Source organism: Anomalospiza imberbis, chromosome 19, assembly GCF_031753505.1.
Source record: "Anomalospiza imberbis isolate Cuckoo-Finch-1a 21T00152 chromosome 19, ASM3175350v1, whole genome shotgun sequence".
Classification (NCBI taxonomy): domain Eukaryota; kingdom Metazoa; phylum Chordata; class Aves; order Passeriformes; family Viduidae; genus Anomalospiza; species Anomalospiza imberbis.
Genome location: NC_089699.1, coordinates 7,872,723 through 7,900,554, shown reverse-complemented (window position 1 = coordinate 7,900,554; position 27,832 = coordinate 7,872,723). Strand labels below are relative to the sequence as shown.

The following is a 27,832-nucleotide window of genomic DNA, read 5'->3' as shown; positions in this document are numbered from 1 at the left end:
AAACACTGGACACTTGCAGCTGACAATGCTGAAGACATCTGTAAACGAGCAGCAAAATGTATAGACTAATATCTATGGGAATTATTTTATCTTTAGGTGGAGATAAAATAATTTTAAATTATTTTAAAATTAATTTAAAATTTTAATTAAAAAAAAGATAATTTAAAATTATTATAACATTTTTCTGAAGAAAATTTGAAGAAAATTTAATATTGAAGAAAATTTAGTTTGAAAGAAAATGAAGAAGAAAATTTAATATTGACTTATATCCAAGGGTTTGGTAAGAGGCACAATCTGTCCAGCATTACAGCCTGCCTCCCTATCCCCAGTTCAGCAGGGGAACCTATTCCTTGGGGAATTATCCCTATAAATCTGTCAGTGGTGATTCAGTATGATAATCTGACATTACAAAACAGAATGCCCTTAGATCTAGTGCCGGTCAAAGAACAAGGAGGTTGTGGATATTTAAAAATGGATAGAGAACGTTGTTGTGTACACATCCCAAATGTAACAGAACATCTCCAAAGACCACAAAATGTGGGTAGTTGCTGAGGATAGCAAAGCTATCCTGAAACTAATTAGTTCAATAAAATTCATCAAGGAATAGCGTGAAGGTCCCTGAAAGGAAGGCTGGTTGGAATACTGGAAACCATCCTAACTGTAATTGTAGTTGTGATAATTATCAGCACTGCTACTGATTTGATGTTTGCAAAATGATCAGTCATAATCTTGTGGGAATATAGGTGACTACAGGTAGAAATCAAGTTGGAAGTTATCAAATGGCCTTAAGGAATTTGAGATGTTTCAAAGGGGGGAATTGATACCAAAAGGGTTAATCCAATTTCTGCTGTGCCTTTGTACTTTTAGCAAAAAGAAATGGGGTATACAGGAGCTGCTTTCTCAGCAAGGACCTATTGAATTCCAAAAACATCTGGCTTAGGGATGCAGCTACAGCCAAAACAAGGCTATAAAAAAACCTGAACGTGGGAGCATGGGGAGGGTTTTATGGTAATGGACACTTATAATATGCATGTGGTGATTGTATATAAGCAATGCACTTGTAGAGAATCGTGTGCACATTAGGTGGAGCTTATCCTGTAATAAATGATGCCTCTTCTTAAGACTACATTGGTGTTAAGGAGTTTTATTTTACTCAGTTTTCAGTGAATTTCAGTGACAGAACAAGGGGCTGATGGTTCTGCAGCCTACTGATGTCTCAGTGTGGGGTTGCTTTCCATTAGAAGTTGCCACACACCATTTCAGAGTCATGTTCTACTTATTTAAATACTCAAAAGTCAGATCTAATTTACAGAAGCCAAACTTCTGCACTCCTGTTTTTCATGCAGGTGCACACATGTGCTCTCCTAGTAACTGCAATCAAAAAAAAAAAAAAAAAAAAAAATTCAGCAGAACCTGAGAACCTGACAGCTGTGCTCTTGCATCTCATGGCCTCTGTGTGGTGACAGCCAGCTTGGAGACACATATTTGTGGATGAATCCATGGAAAGATGGATGAATTCTGCTGTGGGAATCATTTCCCTGCCTTTGCATACATGTTGTAAAGTCAATGCTCCACTGTTTGCTCTATGCAAACAATGCTCATGCTGTACCAGACAAACTGTTTGCAGAAGAGCTTCCTTTTTGTTTTGTTTTTAAAAGATCTGCAGTAAAAAAATAAATACCAAGGACATTGATCCAGTCCATAAACATAAATAAAACACTAGAGCAAACCTAGCCCAAAAATTGAAGCAGCTGACTTAACTTTAAATACTTCTTACCAACTCCACTGCCAGCAAAGAGAAGAAAAAGCAGCTGTGTTGAAATAACTGCTCTGGGAAAGCCACAGTGCAGCACCATCACCCTGTGCCTGGGAAGGGAGGAAAAGTCCTACCTGGCTCCTCCTGAGCAACTCACAACCCTGCCAGACAGCAGGGCTCTGGGGAAAGCCCCATGGCTGAGTGGTGCTTCCTATGGACACATCAGGGCATGACATGAGCTACTTTCTGCAGATTAGGGGCACTTGGCAGCAAACAAATGGATTTTTAGTGAGTGTTTTTCAGACTAGACTAAACTGCTCAGCCACCTTATCATCTCTTAACAACTTCACCCAACCCCAGGTAAATCCCTCCCGCCATGCAGTTAAGGAGCACTTTGTCCAAAATTATTAACTGCCTGCCTAATCACCAGAACTCCAAGTCTCGTAGTTACAGAGTGCTCCCCCAAGCCATTATTCACTCCGGAGCAGGATGAGGAAGGCTGGCAGCAAACTCACCTGCTGGGCACCTGATTGATGCTCCTGCTTTCAGCCAGCCGAGGGGAGCAAAGCCAAGGCACAGCAAGGCTGCTCCCAGCAGCTTTGAAGAGCTGTGACCTGAGGATTCCTGGGAGCTGCACTGCTCCAGGGCTCCTGGGTTGTGCTGGAACAGGATCCTCACCTGGCCGTGCTCCTGTGCTTCGAGGGCTGTTGGACAGAGTTTCTTTCCTGGTCCGGGACAGCCAAGCTCCAGGGCCTTGCTGCTGATCCAGACCAGCAGTGTTCTACCAAAGGAAAGAGGCTGAGAGTGGATGCTCCAGGCTGCGTGCAATGGTTTTCCCTATTGTAAACCAACAAATTGCCCAGCATTGATCATGGCAGCTGAGATGGCCACATACAGCAGCCATAGGCCTGAGAATAACCAGAGACCCTGCAGAGCCTGGGACAGAGCCTGGGACAGAGCCTGGGCAGATCTCAGACTGGAAACTTGCTGTTACAGATTACTAATGCTGGGCACTACCTACCACCAGGAAGGTCATGGGAGCTGAGTGTGCTGAGCCTGCCAGACTGGGAACAGTTTCTTCCTGGAGCCCAGACTTCAAATTCCAGCTAGGCTATATGGAAGTAGAGGCTATGCTGCTGGTCTGGTGGGTGAAGGAGGGAGAGAAAACCTCTACTCTCATGCATTATTTTGGGTATATTGGAGTTCCTGAATACCATCAGCTAAAAGAGCTCTTGGGAGAGGAGAAGGAGCAGCTGATATGAATAGAAAGTAATTTTCTCATCCCCTAAACCCAGGGGATGCTCCTAAATTGGGTAGATACTAGTGAAGAACATTTGGCATATGAGAATAGCTTGTTTCAGGAAGGATTGAGTGATGGAAGTTACACAGAGGAGTAACTTCCTTTTAGTTCACCTAAAGAAATAGCAAGTGCAGATTTTCCAGTACTGTTAGGTGGGACTGCACCCCTTTGGTGTTCAAGTCCCTCTTTTAGACGTGTCCAAATGACCAGGAAGCAAAGTCCCATTGGTTTTCAGTTTTAAAGACAAATATAACAAAATCTTTAAAAATATGGACTCATAGGCAGGACACTTTAGGGGGTTCAGTGCTGGGAGATCAGGGAGAGCAAGAGTCTACAAAACCTGTGTGGATTGGGCTGCAGGGCATGGGATTGCATGGGGAAGGAGTAGCTGTGCCTTCAGCCACAGCCTGCAAAGACAACACAGCCACAGACACTCACTTGCTATATTTATTGCATGCAGAATGACCCAACTGGAAAACACTCTGGCTCTCCCCTCTTTCTGGGCATAGCCACATTTAACCTACTGCCTGTGAAGTTCTCACAATCAACCCCTCTCTGGGCTGATCAGGGAACAGCACCTGGGGACTGTGGGGACCCCTCTGTGGCAGGCCCATGACCACGTTTCCTTTCTCGCATGGCCGAGCTGTGTTGGGAGGCAGGTAGCTAAGAGAGAAGAGTAGGCAGCCCTAAAATGCTAGATGCTCCATTCCTGTGAGCCTGCTGCCTCCATAGGGAGAGGTGTTCTGAAGGGATGACCTCCTGAAGGAACTAGCCCCAGAATGTGCTTTGGTTCATTCAATGCCTGAACCGTGAGAGCCTGGGGGAACGGCTCGCCTGGTGGTACCGCTGATACCCCTCCGACGCGGCCGGGAGCAGCAGCAGGTGGCTCAGAGGATCCTTCTGGCAGAGGGCCATGGCCTCCTTGTAATTTATCTTCTCTTTAGTGACAGGGTCAACGAGATCTTTTTCATAGCTGGACTCATCCTGGAGCCTATTGGCCAGGTTGCTCGTTATCATCCCCATCTGGACAGCTTCCAGCACAGGGATGCGACCAGTTTTCTTGGGATCGATGAGCCCTCCAGTTAGATGCTGGACTTGCAGGTAGGGGAAAGCACTGTCCTTGGTCATCCAACCCTTCTGAACTGCTTCCCCCACAGACAGCCTTCGCTTGGTCACTGGGTCCTCAATGCCTGTGAAAGCTTTCTGGGCATTGAGGAGTCTCTGCATTGAGGTCCTGTCGATCAGCCCCCTCTCAATCGCCTTATGGACCGAGAACCGGTCCCTGGAAATGAGGTCTATGATGCCCCCCGTGGCAGCCTGGGCTTCCAGGAGCTTCTGAGCTGTCATGGGATCAAGCAGCTTCTTCGCAACGGCAGTTTTGATGTTGTACTTGGTGTTGGTGGTGGTGTCATACACCCCGGCAATGGGGGATGTGTCATCACATATGCCCTTCTGTGAGGCTGGGGGGAAGAAGGTTTGGGTTTGGTGGGTGTTGGGTGATGTGAGTGGGGATTTGGAGATGATGGAGCCAATTGAGAGGGATGAGGGAGGCTTGGTTTCCCCAGCCACTAGCAAGGCAAATTCAGAGATGGGAATCTTGCCATCCCGGTACAGCTGGTACTCCTCCTTTGTGATCCTCCTCAGCCTTAGTGCATCATCGATGGAATACTGCTTCCCACTTTTCTTGTCAAGGAGAAGCGAGATCTCCCCATTTGGGCCCAAGGTGGTGACTTCTTCCCAGTCACACTCCAGCTCTTGCAGCTGGATGTACTGGCCTCTGTCTATGATACCTCGCTTATAGGCTTCGTAAGGGGACATGTCCTTCCCTGTGTCAGGGTCCAAGATAGAGATCTTGGTGGAGAGGTTAGTCTCTCTCATCTGGGTCTCGTGATTGATTTCTTCACGGTTGACCTTTGACTGGAGATCCCGAATTAACCTCTCCTTGTTGTAGATCTGGTCCTTCTCCCTAAGGATGTCTGCCTCCAGCAGGGAAACCTCATGTTCCAGCTGCTTCTTCTTCTGCCTGTCATTCTCAGTCCGCTGGCTGAGCAGTTTGGATTCCTCACGAAGGAAGAGAACTTTCTGCTGCTTCTGCCTCTCCAGCTCCCGCAGTTCACTCTCCAAATTGGCTCTCTCCTGGATGGCCAGGTTCCTGGCTTTCTGCAGCTCTGTCTCTTCACGAGCCCATGTCCTCTTCATGCCTTCAGCTCTCTCGATCTTCTCCCGGAGCCGCCGTACCTCTTCTTCTACCTTTTGCTTGGCTCCCCTCTCCCTGCTCAGCAGCTCCCAGATCCGTGCACGTTCACTCTCCAGTGCTCTGTCTTTTTCCACTCGAATCACCTCCTTGTAGATGGTCTTCTCCTGGGATTTTGTTTTCTGCAGGACATCGACTTGCACCTGCAGATTCTTGCATTCTCTCTGCAAGTTCAGCACCTCCATCTTCTCCCGGTCCAGCTCCAAGCGCAGGTTGCTGGCAGATTGTTCCAGGACTGGATCCTTCTCCAGCTTGACCACTTCTTCCATAATGATCTTTTCTTGCACGGGGGCTGGGCTCTCCTCCAGCTCCTTTATTCTCAGTGTAATTTGTCTCATCTCCTTCTCCAGTGCAAGCCTCTTGCTTCGATCCTCCTGAAAATTGAGCAACTTCTCTTGCTCTTCCACCAGCACACGAACCTGCTGCACGTCGCGTTCCAGGCGACGCCTGTTGCTCACCTCCTCATCCAGACTGCGTCTCAGCCTGCTGTGCTCATCTCGGAGCTTTGGATCCTTTTGGGTCAGTATCACCTCTTGAACAACCACCTTCTCCTCCGGCTTCCGCCTCTCCAGTAGCATGTATTTGTTCTGCAGGTCATAGATGGCATCCTCAGCAGCTCTCCTCTTCTGGGACATGTTACGCACCTCCTGACGCAAGCGGTCGGCTTCTTTTTCCAGGAGTGGATCATTCTCATATCGGATGACTTCCTTGTTGACCAGCTTGGTTTCCACCTTGGATCTCTCCCTCCTCCATTCATCCCTTTCCCCCTGCAGCCTAATGAGCTGCTCCTGGGTCCTGCCGTTGGTGTTCACAAGTTCATTAAGCTGCTCTTTCAGCCTGTCAATTTCTCTGAGAATCTCTGGACTCTTTTCATGTTTCACCACCTCCTCTATGACCTCCTTAAACTCCACCTCTGGTTTTTGTGACCTGAGGACTTTGAGCTCTGCTAAGGCCTCTTCCACTTCGCTGTCAATCTTTGTCCTTTTCAGAGTGACTTCCTGCAGCTCCCTTTTCAGGTGTGCAATCTGCCGCTCTGTTTCAGGGTCCACCAGGAAGATCTCGTTGACCCTCTCTTTTACCTCTATCCTGGGCTTTTGCTTCTCTGCAATGCTGTACTGGGTCTGCAGCTCTCCCAGCTCACCTGTCAGCACCAAGTTTTTGCTTCTCTCTTCTTCAATCAGAGTTTTCAGCTTGGAAGTCTCTTTCAATAACTCTGGGTCCTGCTCTACCTGTTTCACCTCCTTCACAATAATTTTGGGTTCTACTGTTTCAATCAGTCTTTCCACCTCCTCAATCTTGTTCTTCACTTTCACTATCGCTTCTTCTGCAGATTTCCTTTTGAAGGATTCCTCATCGATTTGTAACTGCAGGGTCCTAACAGACTTCAGCATTTCTGGGTTTTTCTCCAGTTTGATGAGCTCCTTCACCACCACTTTCTCTCGGATGTTGGGCTGCTTTCGCTCCAGCATGTGCAGCTCCCTCTTAAGCTGCTCAAGTTCAGAAGCAGCAGCCAAGCTTTCCTCCTGGAGATGCTTGATCTCCTGACGAAGACTGGCTGCTTGGCCATCCAGGCTTGGATCCTTCTCAATTTTTGTGATCTCTTTGGTGAGGAGCTGGGCAGGAGCGACCTTCTTCTCACTCTCCATCTGGGCAAGCCTACGGCTCATCACATCAATGTCTTCTTGCAGGCTCTGCCTCTTTTTGCCTTCCTCTTCAATCTGCTGTACCATCCTAGACAGGTTGCTCTCCACCTGTGGGTCTCTGTAGTATTCAATCACCTCTTTTTCTTCCACTCTTTCAATGGGCTTCTGAGTTTTCAACATCAGCAGCTTGTTTCTGTGTTCCTCCAGGTCCTCTTCAATCCTGGCCACTTTCCTCCTTTCCTCCTCCAGCTGCAATTTCAGCCCCTCAGATTCCCTGCTTGTTGTGGCTTTGTTTTCAGCTTTCTGGGTTTGCTTGTGTACAGCTTCAATGTCCTCATGCACTTCCTTCTGCAAAGTAAAAAATAAAAAAGAATTTTAAAAAAGGCAGGAAAACCAAGCCAGAGATCTTTTAAATGACATGGCATGGTGGGAGACAAAAGTGGCCCAGAATCCTCATGCAGTTTTCAAATAAGGCTGTTTGTAAATGGAAAGTGAGGACACAATCCCATCATCTCAAGCAACTGACTTGGTGGTGTGGGAAATGAATTTGTAAAAATTGGGTCTTCCCCTTCAGATGGAGGTGCTGCAGCAGCCCACAAAGGTGCTTTGTGCTGCCTTCTTGTATCTGCATCTGAGGGAGAGCATCACAGCCAGTCCCCAGCTTAATCTCTCGTGCTTCCTGAACCTGCTGAAAGTCACCTGGTTCTGAGACCTTTCCTCCAGGTCGTTCAAACCTTAGAAAGCTACAAAAGTCCTGTTGCTTTGAAGTGTTTCCAGAAGGTTGTGACCACTAAATTCCAGCCACCCCCACAAACAAATCTGAAATTCTCAGTCTGTGATGGTTGATTCGCTATGGCTAAGAGAACTGGACTTAAAAGCCCTAATATTTTTTTTCCAAGCATAAACTACAGCTTCAGTAACAAGCTGAGGGCCCCCAGAGGTGATGGGAGTCACGACCCAAGATCAGTGTTAGTGAAACTGTGGTTTCTTGTGGTCTTTTTCTTAAGAGGGGTTTCAATTCCTGTCATTCCTCACACCTGGATGTGGAGACTCGGGGAGGGGTGGGGGAGCCCCAGGCTGAGCAGATTTGAGCCCCAGTCTAGAGTACCCCAGTCTTGCAGTGAGCTGTAAGCTGGTACCTTCTCAACAATCTTCTTGGCAAACTCCAGCCGGCTGAGCTGCTGTTTATTTTCTGCTGCCAGCTCCATGTAGAGCTTGGTGACATCATTTTCCTGCAAAAGAAAGAGTGGTGAGAGCCTTGTGCCCTCACCCAGACACAGCTCTGTTGTGTGGCAGACTCTGCCACACCTCCTTTCACCTGGACCAGTTTTGTGTATGTCACAGTTCTAGGGATTAGTGTCTTCCCATCTGACTCTTTAGGGAGACACAAAGTCTAAGGATTCCTGCAGGAGATCCTGTCCCTGTTATGTGAATGCCTGTTAGATGCCTGCAGGCCTACACAGGGCCCAGTCTCCCAAATTCACAGATGGAGAGCAGCTGGCAAAAGGTAATGCAGGACAACTGGGGTGTAACTGGGAAGAGCTCAGAGGAGCTCTGGCTTCTTTCTCTCCCCACACACCTACCCTGTAAGTTTTATCTTCATACACAATGTGGTGAGGAGGCAACATCAGCAATCTCAACCAAGGTTCCAGGCACATCCCTAATTCAGGATCTCACATGCTGCTTTGCCCCAAGGACAAAGGGATCCCTGAGGACTCTTGACTCTGGGATTAGGACCGTAATCAGTGGTGGCTGTAAGAGTGGATTAAGGCCTTGCAGAGGACATTGGGGTATGGGTAATGTGCTGGACAATGGTTTCTGTGTCTTCAGATTAACATTTTACCTGGGCCTGGATGCTTTCCTGCAGGGGGGTCACACGCAGCCTCTTTGCAGCAGAGTCAGTCAGGGAAGGGTCCAGAGAGGAGCTGTATTTGCCTGCTTCAAGCTCATAGTCCTGTTCAGAGCAGACACACAAGAATCAGGTGGCATCTCTTGGGTGAAATGCTAAGGGAGTGACAAATGGGAAAACCCATCCTTACGTTGAGTGTGGACTGCACGTTCTGGGACAGCCTGATCAGGGCGTTCTTCTCAGGCTCCTTGCTCTGGATCTCCTCCACCAGCCTCTGCAGGAGACACACGTGGCGTTAAGGACACACTGGAATCCACTGCTCTAGGCTTGCAGCCTAGAGAATCAGCTCAGCTGAGGGAATGGTGGGAACAGGAAGACATTTAGGAAGAGTCTCCAGGGTTTTAGGGTATCTCAGCAGTGCTATAACTTGCCCAGGACTTCCCACGCTGATTTATCACAAGTAAGATAAATAGCAGCCAACACAGAGACCTCCACAACTCCTTGTCTAAGCTAATGAGCTTAGAGTCTGCTCAAGGAGAGAAAAATGAAGGACTTGGATGTAACATCTCAGCCTGAGGTAAAATATTTCAGGATCTGGAAGTGTCCTGTCCATGGAGAAGGTTTCAACCTGGAGGTGACTGGCACAGATGAGGACACCAGCACTGCAGATAAACCCAGCAAGGTGAGATACACCAGGTAACACCACATGAGGGCTGCAATCCTTCTCTAGTTCATTCACTGTGGTGGGGGAGCACACAACTAGGAGCTGGCTGGTACTATTTTGCATGTGCTGTTCACAAGAAAATTGCCCCATCCCTGTAAAGTTACAGGCTATTCTTGCCCTGGAACACACCTTCTGTGCCTGCAGCTTGTAATTGATCTGGCTTGGCCCATCAGTGGTCTTCACTTGGTGCTTGGGTAGGTTGTTCATCCAGAACATCAGGTTCTCATTGGAGTTTTGGAACTGCTGGTAGGTGAGGCTGATGTTCCTGAGGGTCTTCTCTCTGTGCAGCACAAAAGTGGACAGGAGCGTTAAGGGGAAGGGCAAAAAGTCATGTCCAAGTTCCTAGGAAGGAAGGTGAAAGGTGAAAATATCACCACAACAAACACTAAGATAACAAAAACGAGGAGGTAACAACTGATGCCTGAGTGGGGAGCACAACTCTGGAAGCTCAAAGCCTGTGCTGTGAATAGGAAGGTGGCAACTACACAGAAGGACACACCTGGTCCTCAGTATTACAGGACTGGGGTCAGGATCAGGGTCCTGCCATGAAGAACATACTCAGGGCTCTGACCCCTGCCCCAGTCCACCTTAGCTAAGAGGAGCAGAGATGCCCCCACAGGTCCTCACCGCTGGTCCAGCTGGTCGGCCACAGCATGGTAGCGGTCGTTGAGGAGCTGCACCTCCCGCTTCTGCCGGGGCAGGTCAGGGCAGTACTCCTGGAAGTTGTTCTGCACAGCACTGCAGCTGTGCTCAGCATCCTTGAGCCCCCGGTTCAGCTTCAGCACACAGTCCTCCTGGGCCACCAGGTCCCGCCTCATCTTCTGCAGGGCAGAAAGAAAGACACCTTGTGTTTGCATCAGTCAGACAACACCCAAACACCCTCCTTGATGTGTCACTGGTACTGGGCAGCACTGGGGGCTGGTCAGGCTCTCTGGGTGAGGTGGAAGTGGTGGAGCAGTGAGGCTTATTCACCAGGGAAGCTGGGAAGCAATGTGGCTTGGACAATGCACTGAGAAGTTTTGGGGAAGGCAAAACATCAGGTCACTGTGGGTGCCAAGGATGGGGCAATGAGACTGGGAGCAGGAAAGACTAGGGAGAGGCATGAGGCAGAGCAACAGGGATTGGATGCTAAGGGGGTCATGATATGCAAAGGGAGGGCCAGAGGGACAGAGTGTTTGGCTCTCCAGTAAGAGCAGGTCAGCCTGCAACACCAACATTAAACCTTCAAGGAAAAAGTCCTCAAAAATACTTCATTGCTGGCGTCTCAAGGTGCTCAAATAAATCCAGCTCCTCTCACACTGGTCCCTGAGCTCAGGGATCTCCCCCCCTAATGAGAAGCCTGATGTTCCCCTACCTGCAGGTCATTGGCCCGATCCTGCAGGGCATTGGGGGATGCAGGAATGATGCTGTCCTGAGCCAGCTTGGCCTCAAACGTGCTGACAATCTTGTCTGTGTTCTCAATCTGAGTCTCCAGGTTCAGGGCAGCCTTAGCCCTGGGAAAGGGGAAAACAAAGGACAAGATTAGCTACAGAAACCCTACTCTTCTTATTTTCTCCCTTTGATGTTTAACCTTACTTAAAATTAGAGCTTCTGCAATATGTCAGAGAACAAGCAATGTGCACTCACACCCCTGTCATGCTGCTCACAAGTCAGATATGTTGCAGTTCACCACACAGCAGAGCTGGGACACACACCCATTGTGGTGGATTTTCCACGGTGAGGGGATCTCCTCACAAATTACACACAGGAACTCCTTCAGAGGAGTCCTTTGATGATGGATGGGAGGTTTCCAGCCTGTGCTGGACCTCAACCAACACTCATACAGATCAAAAGCATTTCTTGTCATGTTTCTGTGTTGGCACACCTGAGCAAGGACACTTCCTTCCCTCATCCCCATCACTCACTTCTCGTTGTACAGGCTGGAGAGCATATTGACATCGTTGTATTTGCTCCTGAGGGCATTCAGTGTGACAGGGAGCTGGGAAGCTGAGGTGCTGCTGGGTTTCTGGGAAAGGTAGGTCTCACACTCCTTCTGCAAGGCATCCTTGGCTGCCCCCAGGTTCTCAAGTTTCTTTGTTGTTTCCTGGCACACCAGATGGAAGCACAGTCACCCAACACAGCCATAACAGCACTGCTGTGGAAATGTGTTTCCCTCAGGGGCGGATTTGGCTGTGGGGCTCAGGGTGTGGTGCCCCTCTCATAAGGAGGTGCCCCTTGGGGCACAGCCCCATCCAGACTGTGGCTGTCTGGCAGTGGCAGGGTGTGGGAAAGAGATCCACACAGGCAGATGGAAAAAACCTACCTGCTGAGCCCATCCTGCTGCCAGAGCCAGATAAATACCCACAGATGAAGATGTAACAAGCTGAAATACTGCAAACCCAGACCTTGACGCAGAGGAAAGGAGGGGGGCTTCAGGGCACTGAAAACCTCTCACTGACATTTACAAGTCTGTACTTCCCATCAGGTGAGACAAAGCTGGGCCTTGGATTAATTCCCTTTATTCCTTGGTCTCTTTGTTACAGACTTGAGTGTGTAGGGTGACAGCATTCCCAGGACTGGCACCTGGACCACAGCTCTGAAATGAATGGACCCTCTTGCTCCAGAGCCAAGGGAAGGGCCTGCATTTCCTGAGAGTTTCACTTAGTCCCATTTCAAGGGTTCAAGCCAGCCTGAAACCCTTAAATTTGCAGCATGGTTTTCTCCTTTGGAGCACCAGCTGTCCTCTCCAGTGTTATTTCCATGTTGCCCTGCTTTGGGCCAAGGACACAGAGCTACCAAACTGCTCCTGCTCCAACTCACCTGCTGCTGCTTGATCCTCCTGCCAAGGTCATCTGTAGGGTCACTGTAGTTCACAGGAGACCTCACTCGGTTCAAGACCTCCTTCTCTACCTGGACCAGGTCCTTGCCAACACGATCCAGGCTGCTGAGGAGCCGGTCAGCTTGGGGATCATCCTGGACTGCTGGAGGGCTCCGGGACAGAGCTGCAGTGAGACATAGCTTAGGTTAATCCCCAGGTTTTAGCTCTGCCATGGTGAGCCACAGCTCCAAAGGAGGGACAAAGCCAAGTGCCGCCATGCAGACACGTCCCTTCTCAGCTTTGCTGGGAGCCTTTGAACTGCAGCTGTGGGAATAGCACAGATAACCCAGGACTGGGATTTAGCCACGGCTGCCTGCTCATCCCATAGCCCCCAGCTAGGGAAGAGAACTGCAAGGGGCCCAGATTACAAAGCAGGTTTAATTAAGGTTTCTGGATATGCACATCCCCCTGAAATCCTAAATACCCTCCAGCTGATGTTGGAGCTCAGAGGCTTGAGAAGGGCAGCAGACTTCAGGTGAATTGCTGAGACAGGAGTCAGGTTATCCTGCCAGCTGTTCTTGGCCATGGAGGAGAAGGCATCCTCCCACAGGGACCTCTGCAAGTGTCTGTGTGTGAGCTGCAGGTGCTCTGCCCACCCTGGGTGGGTGCTCTGTTTCCAGAGCTGCCTCTGGAGAGGGCTGGACTATCCAGGTGACAAACCTTGCTGGCTGGGCTGCACCTGCTCCTTTTGGCTGCGTCTCAGGGTGCTCTGAACCGCTGCTCGCTTCTGCTTCACCGTGTTCAGTTCCCCTTCCAACCTGTGAGCAGAGAAAGGCATCATCAGCCAGGAAGGGACACAGCACTGACAGAGCCCTGCACAGCAGCAGCAGCTCCATGGCTGTGCTGGGGAGGTGTCCCCAAAGGCAAGGCAAGTTGTCCTCAAAGGCTGGGAGCCTGCAGCCTGTTGTAACTAAGAGATGTCCCTTAGGAAAGGGAACAGCAGCAAGAGCAGCTGGTTGCTTTGAGCAGCTGAGTTCTCTCAAGGAAGCCAATGTTTCCAACTCTCAGCAGAAGCTATCAAAGATGGAAATGTTTCATATGGTTGCCGTGCTTTGCAGCCTTGCAGGAAACAAGTACTGCTGCACTAGAAATGTCACGTCTCACTTGTAAGGATGGTTCCTGCCTAATGAAACTAGGGCTAGGATCTGCCAGAGCTGGAAGGACCAAAAAATATTTCTGGGCGAGAAAAGACTCATGGAACCAGAAGGAGGGGGAACAGGAAGGACCGGGCTGGTTCTCATCCCTGCTGTGGACTGTTCCAGCTAAACACTGTGTGCTAAAACCAGCAATTCTCAGTTTGCCCGGCTGCTGTCAGATGAGGGCTGTCCTTCTGTGCAGAGGAACTGAATTTCTGTTTTAAACCACTCCTGAAACCCATACATCCAAAAGATTCAATAGTCTGGGATGTGTGAAGAGGGATACACGCTGAGAAACACAATGAAGCAATCACACCCAAGCCCCCACTCTGGGCATGCCTCTATAGCTGCAAGTCTGGGCTGCGGCCTTTCCTCAGCACTTGAGCAGCCCTGATTTACCCAAACACCTGGGGCCATGATTAAAGAGGCAGTGCCAAGCTCCCTGCACCACCGCCCCATCCTGTGGGAAGGGCAGGAGCTGACGGAGCAGGCAGGCAGCAAACCCACACAGAGGCTCAAGGAGCACTGCTCAGGCTCCAGCTGGGGCTGGCTGAGAGCAGATACCACAGATAACTCTGTCCTGTTTGGCAAGTCCCAAGCTCCAGACTGATTCTGCAATGAATTTAGTCAAACCTATGCGAGTCACATGTTTGGGTGAAGAAATCAAGCCTGACTGCCAGAAAACTCATTGATAGTGAGGTCTGTGCAGTGTGCAGGGATGTTGAGGAATGGTAGACACCTGGATGAGATACCTGGCTGCAGGAAAAATCCCTCTCCAGGAGAGATTTAGTTGAGAGGCCTGTCCCCAGCTGCTGTGTCTCTGCAGTCAGGCTGGTTATGACCCAAGAGAGTCTAAATGTCTCTCTGGGTCAGGGTCTCTGCTGCAGACTCACCTATTGACCTTGTCTATGGACTCAGGGTCAGGAGGAGGGATGGAGAAACAAGCAGAAGGTGCCTCCTGGACCACACCAGTGCTGCTCTGGACCACCCACATCTCTGGGTTGCTGTTGTCCTTCAGAGTGTACTTGTCCCCTCTGGTCAGCTGCACCTGGGAAAGGACACAAAACCCAGTGAAAGGCTTGGCCTTCTGGCCCTAAGACAGTTCCTCACACCACAGAGCCAAGATCTGGAGCAACCAGAGAAGAATCCAGTTCTCTGTCCCTTCTGAGGGTGCTGCCCTCACCTCCCCAGCATCCCAGTCGCAGAGGGTGTCCAGGGTGAGGGGCTGAGAGGGACGTGTCCTGCGCAGTTTCAGGGGGCTGATCTCTTTGCTCCTTCTCTTCAGGTCAGCGATGCTCTTCTCTGCCTGCTTCAACGCCTTCTCCTCGTTCTAGACAAAACAGGGGAGAGAGTGCTTGTGAGCAGTTTGGATAAGAAGGAAGGGGAGGGTCACACTACAGCCGGTATGTTGGGACCAATTATCTGTCCTTGTGGGGTGGAGTCAGGAGTTTCTCCATTCTCGATCCCTCCGTGTCCATTCTTCCCCTTCCCACTGCCAACGCTCTCCTCAGATTCTTTTGCTCACAGATCTGCCATTGAGCCTGGGTTAACCTTAGGTGAACCCACACTTTCATATCAAATATCCTGAAGGAGTTTTCCTTTTCAGAAATGGAACACCTGCCAAGAGGTGGCTGCATTCCAGTGTCAGAAAGTACCCAGATTCCAGCATCTCTTGAGAGCCAAATGTGTTGCATACTTGGGAAGATACCATGGTGAACGTGTTCCCTCCCTCTCTCCGAGGCAAATCTTCCTTTCCTATCTGCATCTCACCCCTGAGGTCAGATTTCTTTATTCCCTCCCTTGCCCTTGGCTCATGAGAGTGCTGAGGAGATGGGAGGATCTTTCCCTGCTTGGATGCCAGGCCCTCTAATCCAAGTGTTTTATGTTAGGGACAACACATGGCTTCTCCCTGCACTTCTCCTTTACTCTGATGGTGACCTAGGGCCTGGCTCTGTGTCACTGATGGGGACAGTGCCATTCAGGGCAGCGTGAGCAGCGTGGATCTTCTGGGCTTCCCCCTCCCTAGCGCAGAGCTGGGGTGAGCTATCCCTGTAGGATTATTCCCCCACCTCTTCCCCTTCCCCTCTGTCATTTACTGGGGAGTTTTTAACTTTGGATTTTCCCTGAGGTCTGGCTGGTGCCACCAGCCCTGAAGGCCCCACCTCCAGCTGAAGCAGCAGGTCTGACACCACCCCAGGGCTGTCTTTGTTGAATTTGCTGTATTTGGTGTCCAGGTCAGAGCTCATCTTCTTCAGGGAGCGGCTCACAGCCTCGGCATCATCCTGGAACTGGAGGTGTGGGTAGGGAAACAGTCAGGCATGGGGGAACATCACTGTCCCCAAGTCCAGTGGGATTCTCTCAGTTCCCAGCACCTCTAAAAGATTCTATTTTGAGGGGCATTTCCCCAAAATACCTTTACTAGGTGCAAGCAAAGGGTCTCCCATCCTCACCCCTTTGCTGTCTCTCTTCCCAGCCTGCCCACTCTGGCCTGACCTGCAGAGCCATAGCCCATGATTTTGCTTTTTACCTTCTTATAGCTCTCCACACTTTTCAGATGGCTCTCCTGGCAAATGCAGAGATTCAGGAAATTCTGCCACTCGTTCTTCAAGGCTTCCTGGTGAGCCTGTGGTGGGACAGAGCACATCTCAGCGGGTTCCAGCTGGTCCTACCTCCCCCACCACAGGTCTCCTTTCCTCAGAAGTCCCAGAGATCAGAGGAAGAGAAGGGACAAAGCTGTGCCCAGGCACTGCCTGATGATGAGCCTGAGTGAGGACACCCCTTGCGAAGGACCTGGCTGACACAGAGCAGCCATCACTTCTCAGGTGGTCTCAGCTTCAGGTGCTGGGGACTGAGAACCCACCATAGCCTGGCACTGCATCTGCAAGCTTGGAAATCCAGCCTTGGAGGATGGGAGCTGCATTCACGTGGGAGAAGCCACACCATGTCAAAGCTGGACAGTGTGAGGGCGGCTGCACGGATGTGTGTCAGCACCTGAGCGAGAGCTGGTCCCAGCACACAGATGTTGGCCACTATCTCCTGGAAGTTTTGGAAAGGGTGAAGACCCTGCACTTCCCTCAGCTTCCCTGTAGGGCTGGAGCAGGCTGAAAGATGCTGCAGTGCAGTGTGGAAGGAAAGAGTAACATAACTGCAGGGAGAGGTGAAGGGGTCTCCTCTGACCCCCCACTTGAGGCACAGAAACACTCTCATTGTCCCACGGGGCTGGGGAAGAGACCCCCTCTCCCAACCTGGATAGGTTTGATGGCTGGGTGCTTCAGCTCAATCATCCTGTCCCCGTCGTCCTGAAGGTGGTTCACAAACTCCTCCTGGTTGAGCAGCTCGTTGGACTTGAAATCCTGGAGGGGAAAAGAAACTTTCTGACCTTGGGAGCATGCAGAGAGCACAGAGTGCTCTTCTGAGGCACCAAACATAACAGAGATAAGGCTCCCAAAGCACAGACATCCTTGCTTGTTTTTAAAACAGAAGGGGCTAGGCAGGGCTAAAACAAATTAGACACATTTGGGCCTCAGAAAGCATCAGGGCATTTGTTCAAAGAGCATTTTCCTATGCAATTATCCCTCTCATTTTCTGTGTCCCAGCACATGGCAGCCACTGGGTGTTGTACTGTGGCCATTGAGGCTGATGTGGCACTGAGCCCTTCCCTTCTCTCTGGCCATGGAAAGCCTCCCTGGCAGCTCTCCAAAGTATGATCCCACGTGCCAGCTCAGGGGACTGGAGGGGTCACACAGAGCAGCTCGTTCCTAATTCCAGCACGGACCCGGGGGGGGTGACTCTTCCCCCTCTGTTTTGGAAAGCCTCGTGCTCAGGGCTGGTGGTGGGTGTGCAGGAGGCTGGGATGCGCCCTGCAGATCTTGGCCAGGCTTGGCCAGCCTTGCATGGCCACGACACGCTGCCACCCCCGAGGGCTCACCTCGTACTCCCGACGCATGCTCTGGATATCCATCATTTGGTCACTCCAGTCCTGCTTCAGGATCTTGGTCTGCTGCTCTGTCAGGTAGCTCAGCTCCTTGGTGCAGCCCTGCAGGTGGTGGTAGAGGCTGCCAAGGCTCTGCCCTCGCCAGATGGAAGCTTTCTGCCCACACACAGGACAGAGACAGTGTCAGTGCTCAGCCTGGGGAGTCCCTTTCCCCTCCTCCTCTTCCTCCCCAGTACCACACTCCTGTTGCACATCCAGCAGAAGATTCTCAGAAACCTTGGTGAGAAATCTGCCACCACTGGTCTTATCTGATGGGGCTGCTGTTCCCTTTCCCTCCTCACAGACAAGACATGTTTGTCTAACCAGAATCCCAGGTGTGGGCTGGTGCCCGGGGCAGTCTCAGAGCTGGCCCAGCTCTGCTGTATTTCTCACAAATCCCATTTTCAGCATCATCTGCATGGGCATAGCTGGGTAAACCCAGGACTTTCTTCCTGGCCACCTCTTTGCTCTCCCTGCTCATTTCCTCTCTGGAACCCTTGTTAGGGATCAGGGCAAGCCTCCACATTTGCAATCCTGATTTGGATCCCCAGTGTTTGGGCTGGGCTGGATTTCCTGGTGCCTTCTGGTCCCTGTGCCCACGGACACAGAGGAAACTGCAGGTCCATGGCCACGAAGTGCAGAGACATGGATCTCACCCTCGGCACTGCCCTGAGGACAGCGAGAGTTCTTTCAATTTACACCTATCCCAAGGAGGGAAGGAAATGGGCAGATGATACGAGGGACACAACTCTACTGTGCAAGCCCAGGGGTGGCTCCTGTTCTGAACTGGGTGTTCCCTGCCCGTCAGGGATGGTGTCACTCTGCTGTAAGACCCCATCCGTGCAGAAAACCACTGAGAACCTTACCAGCAAGTCCTTGTACTGGCTTTTTAAATCTGCCACATCCTGGGTTACAACACAGCCGAGAGCAAGGAGGTGAACAAAAAAAAAAGATAAAGAAAAGCTGTTAGCAAAACATGTGGTGAATGCTGATGAACTGATTTATGGAATGTGCTGTAGAAACCATCCAGGAGCCACCTCCCAGGCCTCCCTTGCCCTCTGCAGAACAAAGGTGGACAGTCACCGTGTGGAGGGGCAGATGGGACACACGGCCAGCAGTGGCACAGCCAGCAGGGTCCCCAGTGGAGCGACAGGACAAGCAGGGGACGGAGGGGCCTTACCCCGCAGCGCAGGTTCTTGATCTGGAGCCCGTAGGCCTCGATCTCCTTCTGGAGGATGTTGTGCTCAGCTATTTGCTTCTCCAGCTCCGACATGCCGGGGCCATACTGTCCTGCATTGACTTGTTTCTGTGCAAAAGGAGTCAGGGCAGACACCAAAGCAAAAGGCTTCATTTCAGGGAGAAACCCCAGGCAGTGCTGGCAGGGCATGGAAAGATCTGGTGTCTGATAGCGGCCCAGGAGGAAGGGAGGGGATTTTTTTGTTGTTTCCCATGATTGCTGTTGGTTGCCATTTCCCCAGCCGTACAGGGGCAAAGATAACCAGACCACATAACCCTGGGCTACAGACCTGGGCTGAGCCAGCCCCCTGCCCATGGTGACGTGCATGGGATGCACTTAAATTACCATCCAGCTTTCAGGAGAATCCAAACTGGCTCCAATCTGAGAACTCCACATACCCAAACCTTGCAGTGTGAAACCCTGAAAGGTAGGGCTGTAAAATCCTAAGAGACATCACCTTCTCCAACCCTTCATCCCACAGCAGGACTCTCTACCTGATCCCCCTCTGATAACTCTTTATCTGAACAGGTTAATTCAGAGGGTGCTCCAGAGGGTTTTAAGAGGTAGAAGGAGAGTCTGTCTTCCACTCAGATTATTATTATTTTTACCTTATTATTATATTATTTATATTTATTTATATTTTTCTAATTATGTATATTATTATTTTTGTATTTTTATATTATTCTTTTTATATTATTCCTGAATTATTCCCACCACCTCCAAAATCCCTGCATTATGCTGAACATGCATGCATTAATTTTTTATTTATATTATTTAAATTTATTATTTTTATATTATTATTTTTACATTATTACATTTTTTAAATGTTATTACTGAATTATTCCCACCACCTCCAACATCCCAGCGTTATGCTGAGCATGCAGTGGCTGGCACAGCCCTACAGACAACAGCAAACATTATCTGTCCCGGTAGGAGATGGGAGGTAACATCCAAACCCAGCTGCTGTTACCGTCTTTTGGTCCAGGATCCTGGCCCAGTCCACCCTGGGCCCCACCTCGGGGACGTTCAGCTGCTCGTAGAGGGCCCGGTACTCGGCGCAGAGCTGTGTCACACGCTCATGGAGCTGCTGGATGCTGCCAAGGGGAGAGGCACAGGTCCCTGTGTCAATCAGGATGCAGGAGAACCAAGGTGGGCTTTGTGGAGCCCAGATTTCACCCACGAGACCCAGGGTGCTCTGCTGTCCCTTTGTGGCACTGGCCTCCTTCAGCAGTGTCCAGCACTTGCCCTGCTGTTCTCCATCTCCAGGGATGCCTCAGGAATTACTGCCTGGAGGATGCTGCAGGGAGGTCAGGGCTGTCCCTTCCCAATTGGGAAACTTCCCTCCTGATTTCTGCGTGGAAGGGCTGGAAGTGAAGGGGAGCAAAGCACCAGGAGCCAACTGAAGCTCTTCTCCCACTCCAACACACACCTCTGGCTCTGTGCTTGCCCCAAATTAAAGGTACTTATTTTAGGGAAGGCAGAGGAAAAGGGCATTTGCCCTGATAGTGGGGCCATATTTTAGCTCTGCATTTTTCTAGTACCTTTTATAAGGGCTCCCAAAAGACTGGGGCCTCCTGGGCAATCACTCTGGCATCCACCCGGCATACCAATATCTTTATAATAAATTGGCAGGAAAAAAAAAAAAATTAAGGGTAAACTCTGCGGGAAGAAGAGTGAAACTACCGCTCATGGCAAGGACTGGTCCTCTGTGTCCTGAGGAGGTTCCAAATTGCTCAGTGCCCTCATCACACCTGTGCCTCCACTGTACTCACTCTTTCTCTATCTCAGGAGCCTGCGGGTGTTTCAGCCTCTTGGCACGGTCCACATCCAGGAAGAGATCCTTCAGCAGGATCTCAGCTTCCTTCAGGTTCCTGGCATTCTCTGTCTGGAACTCAAAAGCCTTGTTCTTCTGGTGATTGCTGGAATCCTGGAGACCGGGAAGACAGAGGAGAAAGCCTGGTTGGACCCCACGGACCTCACAACACTTTCCTTGGCCAACACAGAGGCTCCGGATCCTCCACACAACAGCCACAGAGGAGCCCTGGTGCCCAGCCTCCTGCTCCAGCTCCCTCCCCGCCAGGGGCTCTGCAGTCAGGCTGGCAGCCTCTGGGGCTGCTCGGGGGCACGGGGCTGTGCTGCCACAGGTCAGGCAGCCTTGGCTGTGCAAAACCTGAGGCACTGAGCACAAAGAACCTGGGAGGCCTCGGGATGCAGCCCCAGGGCTTGGGAGGCTCTGTGGGGTGTCTGTTCCTCCCCAGCCTCCAGCCAGCCCCCAAACCTGCAGCAGCATGCACAGAGCAGACACCTGACCTGTTGGAGTCCTGGATGCTGAGAATTTTGGGCTTTCTGTGCTGACAGACTCTGACCCCCAAGAGAACACTGCATTTGACCTGATGCCGTGGAGAAGGCTTCCAAAATTAATTGATAGCACTAGAATTACGAGTGTGTAGTTTGATTACAAGTGTATAATATCACAGGGTGGAAAACTTGGAGTTTAAGGTCTTAAAACATAGTAATATATAGAGAGCAAGATGGAGGTTTTAGGGCAGAGGCTGGTCCTTCTTCTTCACCTTCTTCTTCCTGGGTTTCGGTGATGTCCTAGACACTGCATTTCTAGGCAAAGGCTTTCACCTCCCACCACCCCCTGCCACGAGTGACCTGCTTGAGTCTGGACTGAGTCTCCAGGATGTCCTTCTCCACCTGGTCAGCATTTGTCTGCATGCGGGAGATGAGCACGGCCAGCTCGTTTGTGGAGGACCTGAGAGAGGGAACAGCAAAGCAGATGGGTGGCTAAAGCAAAGGTCACCCCCTCCACCCCTGCCCAGGACCTCCCCAGGCCTGCTCCTTCACCCCTTTCCCCCATATCCACTGGGTCTCTCAGGAAAGAGCCTGAGCTGTGGCCAAGGGCACGGACACACACCAGTGGTCAGTGCCTGCTGCTGCCCTCAGCCAGGAGAAGGCCAGAGCTGCTGTGTTCAGAGCCTGGTGGTGGGATTTTGCTACCACCCAGCCCCTCTGCACAACTCCTTGCTGCAGATGCTCAAAACTTTGTGTGGATTCAAAAAAACATCAGAGGGGGGAAAACAATAGAGGGGGGAAAAAAGGCACAAAACCTGCCATAGGGTTCCCAAAAGCACCAGTCTGGGGTTGGAAGACCCAAAGCCACAGACAGGGGAGCACGCTGCAGAGGCAGCACAACATGCTCACCCTGTTGGGAGGTGCTTCCCTGGGTGCTGCTGGCACAGGTGGCCCTCCAGCCCGACCCAGAGCTGCCATCCTGTCCCATGTGGAGCTCTCCACAGCTGGGCCCAGTGACACACTGGAGAGCCCGGTGCCACCCCGAGACCGGGCTGCAGGGGACAAGGACTTGCTATGAAGACCACAAGCCCCTCTGGGTGCTGTAGGCTGTTGTGGTGTTTTCAGAGCTTGGGGAACAGCATGAAGCTGAGTTGGGGCAGGTTTAGGCTGGATGTCAGGAAAAGGTTTTGTACCCAGAGGGTGCTCAGGCACTGAACAGGTTCCCAGGGAAGTGGTCACAGCACTGAGCCTGTCTGAGCTCAAGAGGTGTTTGGACAATGCTCTCAGCACATGGTGGGATTCTTGGGGTGAACTGCACAGGGCCAGGAGTTGGACTCAATGATCCTGATGGATCCCTTCCAACTCAGGATAGCCTGTGATTCCCAGAGTCCAATTTCCCAAGGCCATGTCACACCTACCAGCTCTCCTCATCCCAGTGGGGCTCCATTCCCTGCTGCTGTCACCTCAGTGCCACCACACAACCGAAGGTGCCATCACAGCCCTTGTCCCACCACCACCCTTGGGAATGAGCAGCCCTGCTGGAACAGCTGGATCCAAAGCCTCAGCCAGGCACGGGATGGTTCCCAAGGCTCCCTGCAGACAAGGAAGCACAAACCTCGGTGCCACCTTTGTCCCCGCGTCCTGCTGTTTCTAACAGCATCTGCCCTTGGGGACACCGCCGGCCCTGCCCTGCAGGCAGGGAGAGCACAGCACTGCCAGGATGTGGGCAGGGGCAGGAGGGGGTGGAGGGACAGCATCACCGGGGTTGGAGCCTCGGAATGCTGCTGATGGGACAAAGATCAGCAGAGGCTGAGTGCCCGGTGTGCTGGTGCTGGCAGCTGAGAGCAGGAGGAAAGAGTGTGAGCAGCACTGGGATATCAGTGGGGGTCAGCTGGAGTGGGGGACACTTCTTCAGGGCAGGTTGGTGCCTCTTTGGTGGAAGAAGGTAGGAGAAAGGTGATGTCCTGCAGCAGAGCCACCACTTCTGCCCTTTAGCCACATGCTTTCCTTCCAAGCCCCTGAATCCATAAAGGATGGGGGAAATTATTCCCTTAATGGCTCTGTCATTGCTCCAGCTCCCAGTCGTGGCTCCAGCTGTCCCACAGTTCATTCCAAAGGCTGGAACTGATGCTGGGATGTTCATTTATTGCAGCCCTAAGTGACCCTGACATGCCAGGGAGTGCTACAGTCACCCCAAGCCAAGCACTCAGTGCCACAGCTCCCGTTTGAAGCGAGCTCAGGCACACTAATTCCAGGGACTCTGGAGCCCAAGCAGCGCATCCTTCACCACCAAAGCATCACTCCCTGCTACAACCTCTGCTTTATATCGCGTTAATCATCGCTCCGTGCCCTTTCCCGGTGTAAACTGCAGCGCTCAGGGAGATGCACGACAGGGTGGGAGCAGCACAGGGCTCGGTCCCTGCGAGCCTGAGCGAGCAGCAGGCTGGAAGCTCTCGGAGCCCCCCCCTCCCCAGGAGGTTACACAATCTCCCACTCATCCCTGACACGCCCGGAATGAGGTGGTGTCCCGTGAGCAAATACTTGAGCACCACCCAAATTTCCTGCCCGGGCTCTCTGCGTAGGGAGGAGATGTGAGTCACGGGCTGGGCTCCCGGGGGACGGAGCCTCTCCCAGAGCTCCGGGAACAGCATCGTCCCCCCAGGAGGTCTGCCTGAATCCAGCTCCTGCCTACAGAGTGTGGATGGGGCGTCCGGTTTGAGCCCATCCCAGTTTGTCTTGTGGCTGTGGATAACTCTGTGCTGATCCAAGAGGGGAGAAGTGAGGATCCATCCTTCCCAGGGATGATAGATCACCAACAAAATCCTGTTTATTCCTGCTGGCACTCCCTTTCTGGTTGAGGGAAACGCTGGGGCACTCCATCCCTTAGTTCCTAAGGTTGGGCACAGGAATCTGCTTTAAGCCACAACAAAACTATGGACAGAAAAGATGTCACCAACCTCGTGGTCACAGGGACTCAGCCCATCCCAGCCTGTGCTGCACGGAGCACCTGAGGCTGGAGACCGGGATGCTGCTGCCAACAGCCTGGTTTTCAGGGAAGTGGGGATGATTCCTGGAGAACATCATCTCAGGAGCAGCAGGGTGTGCTGAGAGGAGTCTGTGCAAACACCCACCCACACAGCCCGTGGTGAAAGGGATGCATCCCTGTCCCTCCCTGGAGTGTCCCCCTGCCCATCCCTGCTGCCCCTGGGCAGGAGCTCTCACTCAGCCAGAGCTGGGCCCTGCATTTCAGGGCAAACATGCTGACATTTGGGCTGCAGAGAGGCAGCCTGGCATCAAGTGGGATACAGGCAGCCACGAGCTCATGTTGGACACCCCCTCAGCCCCCCGAAATTCGGGTCCAGCCCCACACACAGAGCATGATGGTACAGCCACAGCCCCAGGATGGCTGAGGACAAAGCTGGGCAAAGCTCCTCCTGCTCCTGCTCAGGAGCCAGGGCAACCTCCTCCCTAGGGCCATCTCATGCCTAGGAGAGGCAGAGAGGCACAGCACTATTATTATCATTATTAATTGGTTCATTTCTCCTACCACTTTCTGCCTCCTGGACAGCCCAGCTGCTCAGGAGGGATGGTGTCCCCCACTCCTGGTCACTCCTGCCAGGGCACCTGGGGCAGGACCACAGCTCCACCCACTGCAGTCCCTGACCCCTCTTCCCTTCCTCACTGGGACTTTGCTTTATGGCCACGGGGCCCAAAGCTGGGTCTGTTCTCCCCGACACACGCAGAAGTCCTGGCACGTTTTGATTTGCCAGCAGATCCCAGCAGAGCAGCCCTGACCCCCTGCCAGTCCTGGGTTAGTACCTGACCCCCTGCCTGTCCCCAGGGTCCACACTGCTCCAGACTGACTGGGGAGCAGCAGAGGGAGATGGTGGGAAAAGCAGCAATCCCAGGAGACACTTAAATCCCAGGAGATGACTTGCCATGCACCTCCTTCGTCAGAATCGCACCCAGGCACAGCCAGTCCAGCCAGACCCAATTCAATTCCACCTTCCCAAGAGTTCTCCCTTTCAGCCCCTCCACCTAGAGCAGGGCACATCCAGGAAGCTCCTTGGGCACAAACCTGTGCTGCTGCTGCCTCACTGGGATGCATCCACCAGGGTGAGACAGCAAAGGGCCCTGACAGAAGGCTCAACACCACAGCCCCAGGGCCAAGAGCCCTCTGTGGGGGTCCATTATGAACCCCAGAGGAAGGGAAACTCAGCTGCTGCTGAGGCTCTGGCCTTGGGGCCACCAAGACAAGCTGTGGGCCACCAGCATTTTCTTGGGGCCATCTGCAGAGCGTGTGCTGGTGGCTGCTCCCAAGACAACTCATCCACCTTCATTTTCTCAGCTCCTTTGGGCACTGACCAAGCCCCAGGCCATGGCCAAGCGAATGAGGCTGTGTCTGATGGTTGGTGCCTCCTGAAACAAGCACAACTAGCTTGGGAATTGCTGTGCTCCTGGCTCCAGCCTCCATCCTGCATGGAGAAGAGCTGTGAGGTCTTGCTGGGATGCAGCTCCAGTTATTCTGAGAGGTTCCTGCTGAGGGAGAGCCTGCCCAAACCCTCTGCAGGCTCCTCAGAAATCCCCAGCCTGCTTTGGGAGCTGGCTGGGGAGGTGGAAAGGTTGCATTAGTAAGGCTGAATAAAGCAGAGCCTGACAGCTCCCGGGCTGCTGGGGAGGTGCCTCTCTGCAGCCAGGCCCCAGGCAAAGCTTGGCGTTCAGAGAGCCCCCAGAGCTGCCTTTGAGACGAGTTTGTGCATGCTCAGCTCCACTGAAGCTTCCCATTGCAGGGGTCCAGCTCCTGACATCCCCCCGGGCACTCCCAACCTTTGAGGGGGCACCTTGTCCCCAGGCCCTGCTGCCCTGCCCAGCTCCCCCTCCTCAGTGGCTGTTGGCTGACCCAGGGTTTGGCCCCCAAAACAGCACATCTGGGGGCCAGCACCGTGTTGTGACCACCCAGGTGTCCTCACACACACACACACACACACACTGTCCTGGAGTGCTGCTGGTGGTCCCAGGAGATGTGACCAGCACCCCCTACACCCTGCATGTCCCCTCCTCCTCAGCACAACCCCCCTGGCTGCTTCCTCAGCTTCCAACCATGGCAGGGCAGAGAATTCCCATGGAATCACCCAACACTACAACATGCAAAATTGCTGAGGAAGGTGGAAAATAATCCTGACTTAACAAAGCAGCTGGAGGGAGGGCTGAGATGTCCCTGCAGGAGTGCTCCCTCCCAGAGGAGTCCCTGATCCTCGGGAAGCATCACACATCTCATTCCCTCAGAACTCAGGGAGGTCTTCATAGAATCACAGAATGGTTGGGGCTGGAAGGGACCTTAAAGACGTGGCCAGGGACACTTTCCACCAGACCAGGGTGTTCCAGGCAGGTCTGAAAGAGGCAAACTCAGCGATGAGACCTGGCCTGTCCCAGGCTGGGTTAGAGCAGCCACCAGCAAACCCATCACCCCCTCTCCACCACCTGAGCAGCAGCAGACTGAGCATCCTTCTCCAGGGATCCCAGGGCAGCATCCCAGCAGCCTCACACAGCCAGGGAATCCTGGGATCTCAGACCCAGATTGGGATCTGCTTCACCACTGAGCAGACCCCGCTCCACCCAGGCACAGAGGCTGCTTTTATCCTGCCCCTACCTGCCCGAAAGGGGCTTTTTTTGCACCTCCCTGCTCAATGACCACAGCTCTGAGCACATCCCAGGGGCTGCAGGACACTCCTGGGAAGGAGCACGAGGCCCTCCAAAGACAAGGACAACAGCCAGGCAGCTCATTTTGGTATCAGCTCCCAGCAAACCCCAAACTTCTGCTGCTCCACAGACAGATGGCACTTAGGGTGGCTTAAAAGCCACGGATCACCCATCCCTTGTCGTCCCCCAGGGTCACACAGCACAGACAGACGAGAGGGGTCACACTTACTTGCTCGGTTTGACAGGGGAACTTCTGCTGGGGGAGCTTCTGCTCGGGGAGCTTCTGCCCACCGCCTTGAACATGTTGGCCAGGTCCCGGCAGGTGTCCTGGGCTCTGCACGGGTGTGGTGGCTCCCTGCTCCCTGCTCCGCTGGGTCGGGATGGAAGGACAGGACTCGGCGGCGCAGTAAAGAGCAGCTCCTGGCAGGCTCCTCCCCGAACGCAGGTGAGCAGCAGAGATGGAGGCACCTCTGAAAAAAATGACTCGAAAAACCAGTTTAGGGTGGAAAGAGCAGAGCCCCAGAGGGAGAACGGGAGACCTCGCCCTGGCTCGGAGAGTGTTGGGGCTCACACAGCCACAGCCGGGCAGCAGCTTCCCAGCAGAGGGACAGAGAGCACTTTGCAGGCAGGAAAAGCCTGGGAACACGACTTGCAGGGAGTGCACTGCAGCCACTGAAGCACATTTTAAAACATCTCCTTGCAGCATCTGTTTAAAATGCTACAGAACAGCAGAATCCCCAGGGACAAAGCCAACCAAGTGTTTTCCGAGGTGGCAGCAGCAGTTTGGGAATCAGCAATTCTCAGAACATTTTCAGTCCAGCATTTTCTCAGAACAATTCTCAGTCCAGCAAACTTTTGGCCCGGGCTCAGCACAAGGTGGCCCTGGCTCCCAGGAGAACACTGAGGGCTCAGGGCAGAGGGGAGGTCAGCAGCTGCACACAGCAGCCCAGGAGCCTCAGCCACCAGGATTCAGGCTCTGGGACAAACCCAGCCCCAAAGATCTGGGTCTGAGGCTCTGCCCAGCCACCCTGTCTACACCAGACCAAGCTTTGCCTCTGGGCAGCTCTTTCCCCTCTCTTTCAGAGTCCCAAGTGGTTCCCACTAA

General features: G+C 52.4%; 1 protein-coding gene across 1 annotated transcript; it reads right to left on the bottom strand.

Moving 5' to 3' along the window:
- Window positions 1-3,485: 3,485 nt before the first annotated feature.
- Window positions 3,486-27,103, bottom strand: EVPL (envoplakin). Its single transcript, XM_068209439.1, has 22 exons — window positions 26,957-27,103; window positions 21,388-21,487; window positions 20,502-20,656; window positions 19,700-19,823; window positions 18,673-18,798; window positions 18,359-18,397; window positions 17,448-17,609; window positions 16,765-16,872; window positions 16,047-16,142; window positions 15,682-15,807; window positions 14,703-14,849; window positions 14,413-14,567; window positions 13,044-13,141; window positions 12,326-12,507; window positions 11,431-11,609; window positions 10,881-11,019; window positions 10,154-10,347; window positions 9,656-9,806; window positions 8,993-9,076; window positions 8,797-8,907; window positions 8,093-8,185; window positions 3,486-7,301 (listed from the first exon to the last, which is right to left on the bottom strand). Exons 1-22 carry the CDS (start codon window positions 27,028-27,030, stop codon window positions 3,852-3,854), a joined length of 6,093 nt encoding a protein of 2,030 aa, XP_068065540.1. The 5' UTR covers window positions 27,031-27,103; the 3' UTR covers window positions 3,486-3,851.
- Window positions 27,104-27,832: the final 729 nt, after the last annotated feature.

What these genes read in the sequence shown, in the direction of transcription:
- EVPL (XM_068209439.1), bottom strand. Translation starts at nt 27,030, where the DNA reads ATGTTCAAGGCGGTGGGCAGAAGCTCCCCGAGCAGAAGCTCCCCCAGC. An exon ending in GGATCCTGGACCAAAAGACG is followed by an intron (nt 18,799 to 19,699) that starts GTAACAGCAGCT and finishes CCTTTTGCACAG; the next exon opens with AAACAAGTCAATGCAGGACA. An exon ending in TCCATAGACAAGGTCAATAG is followed by an intron (nt 13,142 to 14,412) that starts GTGAGTCTGCAG and finishes CTCTGCTCACAG; the next exon opens with GTTGGAAGGGGAACTGAACA.